The sequence below is a fragment of the Myotis brandtii genome, unplaced genomic scaffold (assembly GCF_000412655.1).
Source record: "Myotis brandtii unplaced genomic scaffold, ASM41265v1 scaffold82, whole genome shotgun sequence".
In the NCBI taxonomy this organism is placed as follows: Eukaryota; Metazoa; Chordata; class Mammalia; order Chiroptera; family Vespertilionidae; genus Myotis; species Myotis brandtii.
Window position 1 is genome coordinate 800303 of NW_005371324.1, and position 9950 is coordinate 810252.

A 9950-nucleotide genomic window follows, 5' to 3' on the forward strand; every position below is an offset into this window, starting at 1 on the left:
CCCTTTCACAGGGGTCGCCTAAGACCATTGGAAAACACATATATAATTACATATTGTTTTTGTGATTAATCACTATGCTTTAATTATGTTCAATTTGTAACAATGAAAATACATCCTGCATATCAGATATTTACATTATGATTCATAACAGTAGCAAAATTACAGTTCTGAAGTAGCAACGAAAATAATTTTATGGTTGGAGGTCACCACAACATGAACTGTATTAAAGGGTCGCAGCATTAGGAAGGTTGAGAATGGAGTCCACTTCACCCCTTTGATTAGGAGCTACAGTGATGGGATGTCACATCATCCCATGTCTTAGCCAAGGGTTAATCGAAACCGCATTGACCAAACTGCAAATTAGTCTCCTAGACACTGCAGAGCAGGAGAGTCAATGGATGTCAGCCGAGTTTGAAGAGTTTAAATAAAGAAAAGGGGGGAATTGTGAGAATAAACAAGTCATCTTTTCTGTCAAAGAACAGTGTAGACAGCCGCCATTTTGGGCTGTGTGACTCAGGGGCACCATCTTGAGACAGCAAAGGCCAACCACTCCCTTTGAATTAGCCAATTGCAAAAGACTGTGCGCCTGAGCTCCAATCAGGAGCAAGGGACTGGTCATGTGCGTCAGGGGTTATAAATCCCGAGCAGCCCACCTCTTCTGCTTCCAGACCATGTGTGCGCACCCTTCTAAAAAGAGGTAAAGATGTTTGCCTTGCTGCCTGGCTCCAGAGTATGTTTTATATTCTACCATGACCCCTGACTTGGGGGCTCGCCTTATTTCTAACACCTGCAAGCAATAATAGACTATTTTTTACTTGCTACATTTCAAACAATTGTAACGGGAACTATTTAAGTATATAGAAAATCTGACAAAATGAGAATTTTTTGTTTTCATGAAGTCGGTTACATGAAATCCATTGGTGATAGACTAGAGAGGCGGGAGAAAGCAAAGCAGGGCAACCCCTGGGATTAGATAAAAAGCAAAATGATAGACACATAACTTAGGTGGGTGCAGGAACAATGAACATGATGATAATGAAGGAATTTGTGGTATCTGTCCTGGCGCCCAGGCACATTAGGTTGTGCTCCAAGGAGTCCGGAAAAAGGGAAGTTACAAGCTACCCAGACATTTCAAGGATATATTATCATAGGTGCAAAAAGACAGATAGGCTCAGTTAAGGTAAAGGTGAAGATACCAGTCTAGGAGGTGACTACCTTGGGCCATTATCTTCACATTCCAGTATCACCACCACCTATGTGCTGATGACTCCCAAGTACCTGGAGCCCAAGGCACTTTCCTAAAGTCTAGAACCTACACTGACTGCTACCCATAACTGCTTTTAGTTAAAGTTTAATTTCAGACCATCCTTTGTGGTTACTTTAGGTCTGAGTTTGCAAGACTGCCATGCAGGCCTTCCCTGAGATTGTCAGGTTTGCATGTGGCCCCTTTCGTCCACAAGGCAGTCAGTGTAGGTTCTAGACTTTAGGAAAGTGACTTGGGCTCCAGGTATTTGGGAGTCATCAGCACATAGGTGGTGGTGATACTGGAATGTGAAGATAATGGCCCAACGATAGTGTTTGGGAAAAAAGTAAAAGAAATGCAAGGATAGCTCATGGGTTGCACCAGCATTTAAAGGAAAGTTGTTGGATGAGGGTTAAGAATATGAAGAAGTAGCAGATAAATCTAGGGTGCCAAATTTTCAATAAGAAGCCTTTAATTCCCAAACTTATCTATATATATAAAAGCCTAAGCAACCATCGCAACCGAAACAACCACACAGATGACCGAATAGGCTGCGTGGGGCGACCAGGCCAGCAGGGGGTTAGTGAGGGCTGACCAAACGACTGAGCAGCGGGCTGTGTGGGGCGACCAGGCTGGCCGGGGGAGGGGGGGCAGTTGGGGGTGACCAGGCCAGCAGGGGGGGCAGTTAGGGGTGATCAGACAGGCAGGCAGGTGAGCAGTTAGGAGCCAGTGGTCCTGGATTGTGAGAGGGATGTCCGACTGCCTGGGGATGGGGCCTAAACCAGAAATTGGACATCCCCCGAGGGGTCCCAGATTGGAGAGGGTGCAGGCTGGGCTGAGGACACCCCGCCCCCCATGCATGGATTTCATGCACCGGGCCCCTAGATATGTAAATAATTGGTACCATGGTAAGTATTCTATTCCTGGCACTCAACTTTTATCCAAAACAAAGGTATAAGAAATGTTGTATTAAAATTTTTCTTGCCCAACTGGTGTGGCTCATGGTTGAACTAGGAGATGGTAACCGGACAATCAATGGATCTGTGCTGCCTGTTTCTACTTGAGCCAATTAAACAGAGACAGCGTTGAATAATATATGAGCATTTATTCCAATAATGCCAGCAATATGGGAGAGCAACAGGTCATCCACAAAAATCTGCTCTGCAGCCCTCCATAAACCAGCTGCTTATATAGGGTAGGACAAAGATTACATAGGGAAGTAGGGATTACAAGCATGGGGAAGTAGGCAATGCAGGCTCTGGTAGACTCCATTGTTTAGACAACAAGGTTGTTAATCTCTCCATGATAATATGCAGTTCCTAAATGAGAATGGACCACATTCTATGGTTGACTCCCAGGTCAGAATGTTCTTTCTTTAACCAACACAAGGAAATCATGGTTAACAGAGCATGATTAATATTTCCCATAACCATAGCTAGTTCCCAATATTCTATTTTTGCCCCTAAGGAGGTCACGGTTTGATTCTGGTTGCACATACCTGGGTTGCAGGCTCAATCCCCAGTGTGGGGTGTGCAGAAGCCAGCCAATCAATGAGTCTCTCTCATCACTGATGTTTCTATCTCTGTATCCCTCTCCCTTTCTCTTTGAAGTCAATAAAAATATATTTAAAAAAAATTGTTTTTTCCTCTAATCATACCCCATTACTCTGAGCTGGTGGAAAATTTTATCTGGATCACTATAAGAGGTCTACAAACCACATCCAGGATTGTATGAAGGTCAAGGGGTCTTAGTCAGTACATTTGGTGAAGGTCCTCAAGTCTTCACTCGATGTTGGTTACTATTAACATGCTCATTTCCCCAGCTCACTTATCCCTTACAGATGAGCTGCTTTGCTGATTCAGTCAGTGCCAAGCTTGGGCCTGGGTGTTGGCCATGAATAGAATCTCTGAGGCCCACTGTGCAGCCTCCCTAACGGTCCTACACATCCATTCTCATGTAAGGTCTTGCCACCTCCCTCACCCATTAGGTTCCCTATAGGCACAAAACCTGAAACCCACCTTTTCTGTTATTCCCATTGGTTGCCACTTACCCAACCAACCTCAAAAAGCCTCTAACCTTTCTCCACTGTGTGAAAAGAGAAGTATCTCAATGAACACAGGTGTTTTGGTACAAAAGGCCCTTTTACTATGCTCTGGGGCAAGGGAAGTCCCACATCTTGTGCCAGAGCCATCAGGGGAGCTTCCAATCATTCCCTAGCATTCTTTTATAGCACGGAGAAGAAAACTAAAATCTTACTATCTTGAAAAACCATCTTACCATACATGCATTGTCCCAGGAGATTCCTACAACCACTCCATGGGTAATTCTCCTTTTACATACCGAAGCTTGGTTGAATTCCGAAACTTGTTTCAAGTCACACAGTTATTAAGTAACTATGTAGAATTTATGAGCTATGAACGTTGGACTCTAGAACAGTGAGGGTGTGGTATGTTACTGAAGTTCTTTTTTTAAAAAAAAATATTTTATTGATTTTTTACAGAGAGGAAGGGAGAGGGATAGAGAGTTAGAAACATCCATGAGAGAGAAACATTGATCAGTGGCCTCCTGCACACCCCCCACTGGGGATGTGCCCGCAACCAAGGTACATGCCCTTGACCGGAATGGAACCTGGGATCCTTCAGTCCGCAGGCCGACGCTCTATCCACTGAGCCAATCCGGTCAGGGCTGTTACTGAAGTTCTTAGCAAAACACCTGCTCAACGTCAAGTGTGAGCGGCAGTGACCAAACTGAAATTCGGACACTTCACATACAGAGGGGAAAGGCACTGTGTGTGCCTCAGATAGAGGGCTAGGATTCCTTTAATCTTCACACAGCTCTAGCATCTCAGTGGTACAGGTGAGAAACTGAGGCTGAAGCGGAAGGAGGAAGTGACTTGCCTCTAGCGGCTAGCCACAAAGCCAGGACTATGTCCGCAGGCTCCCAAAGTGGTGTTCTCACCGAACTGAATTGGCAGGCGATTGGCTGAGTCTCACTCCTCCGCAAACCCCCAGGCAAAACCACGTCAACTCCACTTCCCTCTTAGAAAAATACACAGGCACATGCGCAGTGTGCACCAGAGACTCCGCCCTAGCTGCCTCCGCGCCCTACTCTCACCACGCATGCGTCAGACGGATCCCCCGCCCCGCCCCTTCACGCCGCGCCGTTCCGTCTACTTCCCGCCCCTTCCCCTCCCGGAAATCAGCCTAGTTTTGCCGGATGTTGTTGTGAGGCCGAGAGACACGTGGGGCGCTGCTACGTCATCACAGGCCCGCGCAGGAAACATGGCGGTGGCGGGCGTAGTGAGCGGGAAGGTAAGTAACGGCCACGGGAAACGCCTCGCTCTTTTCTGTAACGGGGGACGCCTTGGCTGCTTGGAGGCCGGCCGGGGAGGGAGGCGGGGGCTTGTCTGCACCAGGAACAGCCCGTGGCGGGTGTGGGAGAAGAGGACTTGGCGGTGTCAGCTGTTTTCTCGAGAATGCCAGCTCAGTCGGGGAGTGAGACGCCTGGTTCCCGCTCCGAGGCCAGCTAGGCCTCGGCACTGCGGCGGTCTGTTCCGCCCCGGGGCGGGGGGCCTGTTCTTTGTATTACTTTCGCGTAGGGACCGGTGGTTGCCCAGTTCCTTTATTTTTTCTGGCTCCCTTTTTTAGCTCTCCATGTTTGCTCTTTTGACTCCTGCGGCTTCCTCTCTTGGAGGCCTTCATCGCGTTTGCCCCTGCCTTCCTCTGCTTCACTCTCGGCGAAGGCCCTTAGAGCGGAGCCAGAAACAGGTGCCGCGCCGCCGTCGCGCACAGAAGAGAGTGTAGTAGATCCATTTTACCCGACTGCTGAGCTGGTCGGTGCTTGGGAGCGAAAGGGCGTGTTTCCGTCCCACGCTCGCCTGCGAAGTTGTTCGGTAAGGTTTTTGTTCCCTAGACGTCTCCTTGCTGCTGTCACTCTGGAAAGTATCTTTGGTGCTTTCCTAAGGGGGCGGTCAGTGATCCCCGCCTAGTTCCTTAGGAAGGAGGATTGGGTGCCGAGATTCATTCTGTAGTGCCCGTTGACGCTGCGAAAGCACGCCCCGCTTCTTCCAGTGAGCTTGTTGTTTAGGGCTGTCACGACCTAGCCCTGGCGGCGTTTCCCGTGGCGCGAGTATTTTGTAAGCAGTTGGGTCTGGTGATGACTCATCCCACCCTAAGTACTATTTACCTGTAGACGGCTTCCTCTGTTATTCGATTTTCACTCATTTCCCCTATGCTGTGCCCTCCCCACCCCATTTTGAATGATTTGGCAGCATGTGTGGTTTGGTGTATGGATTACTAAACTACGTGGCGGAATAATAATCTGTGGGTCGTGGTTTTACTGATAATCTGAAATGTGACCTTGCGGAATTGGGCAAGCATGACTTCTCTGTCCTTCATATTGTTTATCTCTAAAGTGGAGGTGATGTCAATCATTATTTTTTGTGTTGGAGTCGTTAGGATTACATGAAATAACAAAAGCATTAAAAATGACATATTCTGCATACTGGCTTTTTAAACGATAGGTTGGTCATCAATTTGGGATTATTCACGCTCTTTGGTTGTCTTGTCATTGTCAGTTTTTGTATTCAGGGTGGGTGCTGATCTACTTGACTCACTACATACAGAATGGGGCAAAAGTAGTTTTATAGTTGTTCATTTGGAAAATAATACAATTAATAAGTAAAAATACAAGAATAAGCTGTTTCACTTATTCTTCACAACTGTAAAGCCCTGTATATGAAGGTTATCCCATTTGATTTTCCATCTGGACTGATTCAGTCTAAGACTTTTCAAGAGGGAGAATTTCCTCTTTCAGGTGTGGATTGATTTTGAACCCTTGAGATGATGAAACAGCTGTGAAATGTAAGACCTTTTTCACCCTGCCTCCCAGGCTATTCACAAATATAAAATTAATATAGTTATGTAAAATAAACTAGAGGGAAAATGGCAAAAGGAAAGTAAATAAAGGTTGGGAAGGTAGATGAAACTGAAGTACAACTATTAATCGAACTGCCTCCCTAGCCACTCATCTTTCCTAATCTGACTTCTTAAAATTAGTCTTTTATTTCATAACTCTATCACCTCATTTGTTCTCATTGCATATTCACACCCATTCCCATCACTTCTATAAACTATATTTTCATGCCAAAAGCTGCCCCTCTTCAAATAATACTATCATGATCCACAACATTAACTTATTCTCTCAGTTTAGATTTAGTTTAATGGCAGCATCACTCACCTAGGTGCATGTAAAACAAACTTGGAGATGTCCATTTCTATAACAGTGTTTAATCAATAACCACGTCCTAGCCACTTAACCGTAATGATGTTTCTTAAATTTGCTGCATCCTCTTCATTCTCAGTGTTTAGTTCATTCAGGCCTTTCGTTTGCCTGTAGTTATGAGTTCTTAGCTAATTTTTTTTTCTCCTTGTCTGCAGTCTCTTTGCCCAGTCACCTCTCCACACCACCACGAGTTATTTTTCTAATGCACAAATCTGATCCAATCTTGCTTTAAGAAACAAACAAAATATCTTTTTTTTGTTTTGTTACTGTCACCATTAAAATAGTACTCAAGGCATAAAAACCCACATTACCTTTCTGGAAAGGGGACTTGGGGGAAAAATATCCTATATAATAAAAGTCTAATATGCAAATTGTCCCCTCCACCAGGAGTTCAACCAAGAGTTCGACCAGGAGGAGGGGCTGGCCGGCCAACCGCCTGCGGCCCCTCCCCCCAACCAGCCCCTCCCCCAATTGCCCCGATTGGGACGGGTCAGCCAGACCCCACCCGTGCAGGAATTTATGCACCGGGCCTCTAGTACATACATATACATGACAGAGAGTGTGTGTGTCTCTATTTACCTCCTCCAGCCATCCCTCCCTATAAAAATGTTCAGCTAAGCCCTGACTATTTTAGAAACCTAGGGCAGGGGATGTTAACCAATGTTCACAAGAATCACATGTGGTACCTTTAAAAAATACAGATGCTGCCCAGCTGGTGTGGCTCAGTGGTTGAGTATCAATCAACCTGTGAACCAAGAGGTCACTGGTTTGATTCCTGTTCAGGGCACAAGCCCCCAGGTTGTAGGCTTGATCTCCAGTAGGGGGCATGCAGGAGGCAGCCTATTGATGTTTCTCTCTTCCTAAAATCAATAAAAACATATTTAAAAAAAAGTACAGATACTGGGCCACAACCCCACTCTACTGAAATAGAATCTCTCAGTGTTGAGCTCTGGGATGTAGAGTAACTTTTCTGAGTATAGTACTTTGCTTGCTTTGAACTTTGAATGTAGGAAGTGATGGATGCAGAAAGTTAATCTTTGTCATATGGAGAAGCAGTGTAAGATAACAGGTAAGAGCTTGACTTTAGAGCCAAGCTAGTTTCAAAAACTGTTTTCACACTTACTAGTGACTTCAGTCAAATTACTTAACATCTGTGCTTCAGTCTCCTCACCTGTAATATGGGGATGACAATAGTACCTACTTTATGGGATTGTTAGCATTAATAAGAAGATATACTAGACAGCCTGGCACATAGTAAATGCTGTGTAGGTGTTATTTATCATCTTAATTTCCCTGCAAGTCATTGGTTAGATATGGTGGAATTTTAAAGATTAAGAATATGGTTTTAGTATGTCTGAATTTCATTCTTTTTCTAATATATTTTTATTGATTTTAGGGAGGAAGGGAGAGGGAGGGGGGGAGAGAGAGAGAGAGAGAGAGAGAGAAACATCAATGATGAGAGAGAATCATTGACTGGCTGCTTCCTGCATGCCCTCCACTGGGGACTGAGCCCGTAACCCAGGCATATGCCCTTGATCAGAATTGAACCCGGACACTTCAGTCCCTGTATTGCCCCTTAGTATGCTGTTGGTTTTTTGCTGATGGGTAGTTCAGTAGCTCAGTGAATACAGGGTACTAGTTTGATGTTTTCAATTCTCGGATGATTTGACTAAATTCAAGGGTAGGTTTTTTTTTTTTTTTGCATCATGAGTGTATGGATTATTTTATATATTTTTCTTAGCTGAGCTTTTGAAAGTGGGTTTGAGTTTGATAATAAACCCTGATTTTTGGAGTTCAGCTATTTGTTGCTATGTATGTGCAGAGCCATATATTTTCTGTTAACCAAATGGAAGGAGTGACATCCTGTTAATAATGAGGGAAGATATGGGGACAGGTCTGTAAAGGCCATTCTGCTTCTGTTCTTACAGGTGAACAGAGTTGAATTAGTGGAATGAGTTGAATTTACAGAGAAGGTAGGAGAAAGGAGATAGCTTAAAATAGATTTTGTCCTTAAGCCCAATGCCTTTGATGGTTACAGTTTACTTTCATTTTTAAACAAATATTTATTAAGCACTTAATTTGTTCCAGTCACTATATTAGGCATTGGGGATACGTCAAATAGCCTTTTACCTTGGAGCTTATACACTTCAGTTCTTCAGAAGTAACACATTAGCTAACAACCACCCCTTTACCATGTCTAAATAAGAAATGTAATATGATTTTAAAGTCCTTGAAGTTGCTGTGTTTTTAGTGAATATTTGTATTCTGAAGGCCTGTAGACTAAATATTTGTATTGTGAATTTTTGTAATCTGAAGACCTGTAGACATCTTGAGGGCAGGGCCTGCAGTATTTCACTTGCATCTAGCATAGATTCTGGCACATAGGTAGTCAGTGAAGAGGAACCTACAAGAAGGTAGAGAATATGAGGGAGAACTAGAGTGAGAGATGGGTTCACTAATGATAGCACTCGTCTTGAAGTTAAAAAGTCCTATATTTTTATACCCTTACATTTCACTCTAGTCTGTGTTTTTTTACTGTGGTTTGTATTAGAATTTGTTTCTATTGAAAATAACTTGAAACAAATGGGAAATCAATAGTTATTTTTTCTTAGAATTTGTTTTGGTGGCATACTGAGTAAGAATTTATTTTGTAGCTTAAATTTGGCCCCTTCCAATTTCTTTTAGATATGCTTATAGTGTGTGAAACCCTTGTGCTTAAGAAAGATAAAGGATATTCTTGGTACTTAGTAGGTTTTCCCAGAGATTATTTCTTTTTCTAGAATAGATCTTGTAACATGGTAGTACCTTGCTGGTATAGGATACAATATGAGTATGACTTTTTTTGGGGGGGGGGGGGAGGGGCATTCTTTAGTTTAACAAACATTTGAGTACCTCTGTGTGTTGAGTTCTTTGGATACAAGAATGGATAAACACAGATTCTCATTCTTGACAGTACAGTGGTTTGCAATTTTAACAAGTTACTTCAATATATGAATTAATAAAAAACATGGCTTTTTGACAAAGAGTTCAAATGTCAAGGCTTTCCTTTGAATGGACATAGCTGCTGGGACTAAATGCAAAATTATAATGCAGCCTTTTTCATTTTCACTTTTTTGTGGAAGGAAATTCTTATGAAATCTATTAACAAATCTCGTATTGTGCAATACTATCTACACTAATAAAAGAGAAACATGGTAATTGGCGTACGACTGCTACCCTTCCCATTGGCTAATCAGCATATCCTTATGCAAATTAACTGTCAGCCAAGATGGCGGCGGCTAGCCAGGCAGCTGGAAGCGAGCAGGGAGGCTTGCTCCAGTGACTGCAGACTCCAACTTCCCTGCCTGACTTGCCGGACTCCTCTTTGCAACTCTAAGAAACTATGTACTATGTTGCAAATAAGAAGCTAAACAAAACACTAGAA

General features: G+C 43.7%; 1 protein-coding gene across 2 annotated transcripts in view; it reads left to right on the forward strand.

The window, feature by feature from the left end:
• Window positions 1-3858: 3858 nt before the first annotated feature.
• The window catches only part of TBC1D15 (TBC1 domain family, member 15), a 75847-nt gene continuing 69755 nt past the window's right edge, over window positions 3859-9950 (forward strand). Inside the window, exon 1 of one of the 2 annotated variants that reach the window (XM_005884122.2) lies at window positions 3859-4554. In XM_005884122.2, the coding sequence (XP_005884184.1) occupies window positions 4303-4554 (252 nt within the window). In that variant the 5' untranslated portion in view covers window positions 3859-4302. The remainder of the gene's footprint in view (window positions 4555-9950) is intronic. The other variant, XM_005884123.2, reaches the window with a different exon arrangement.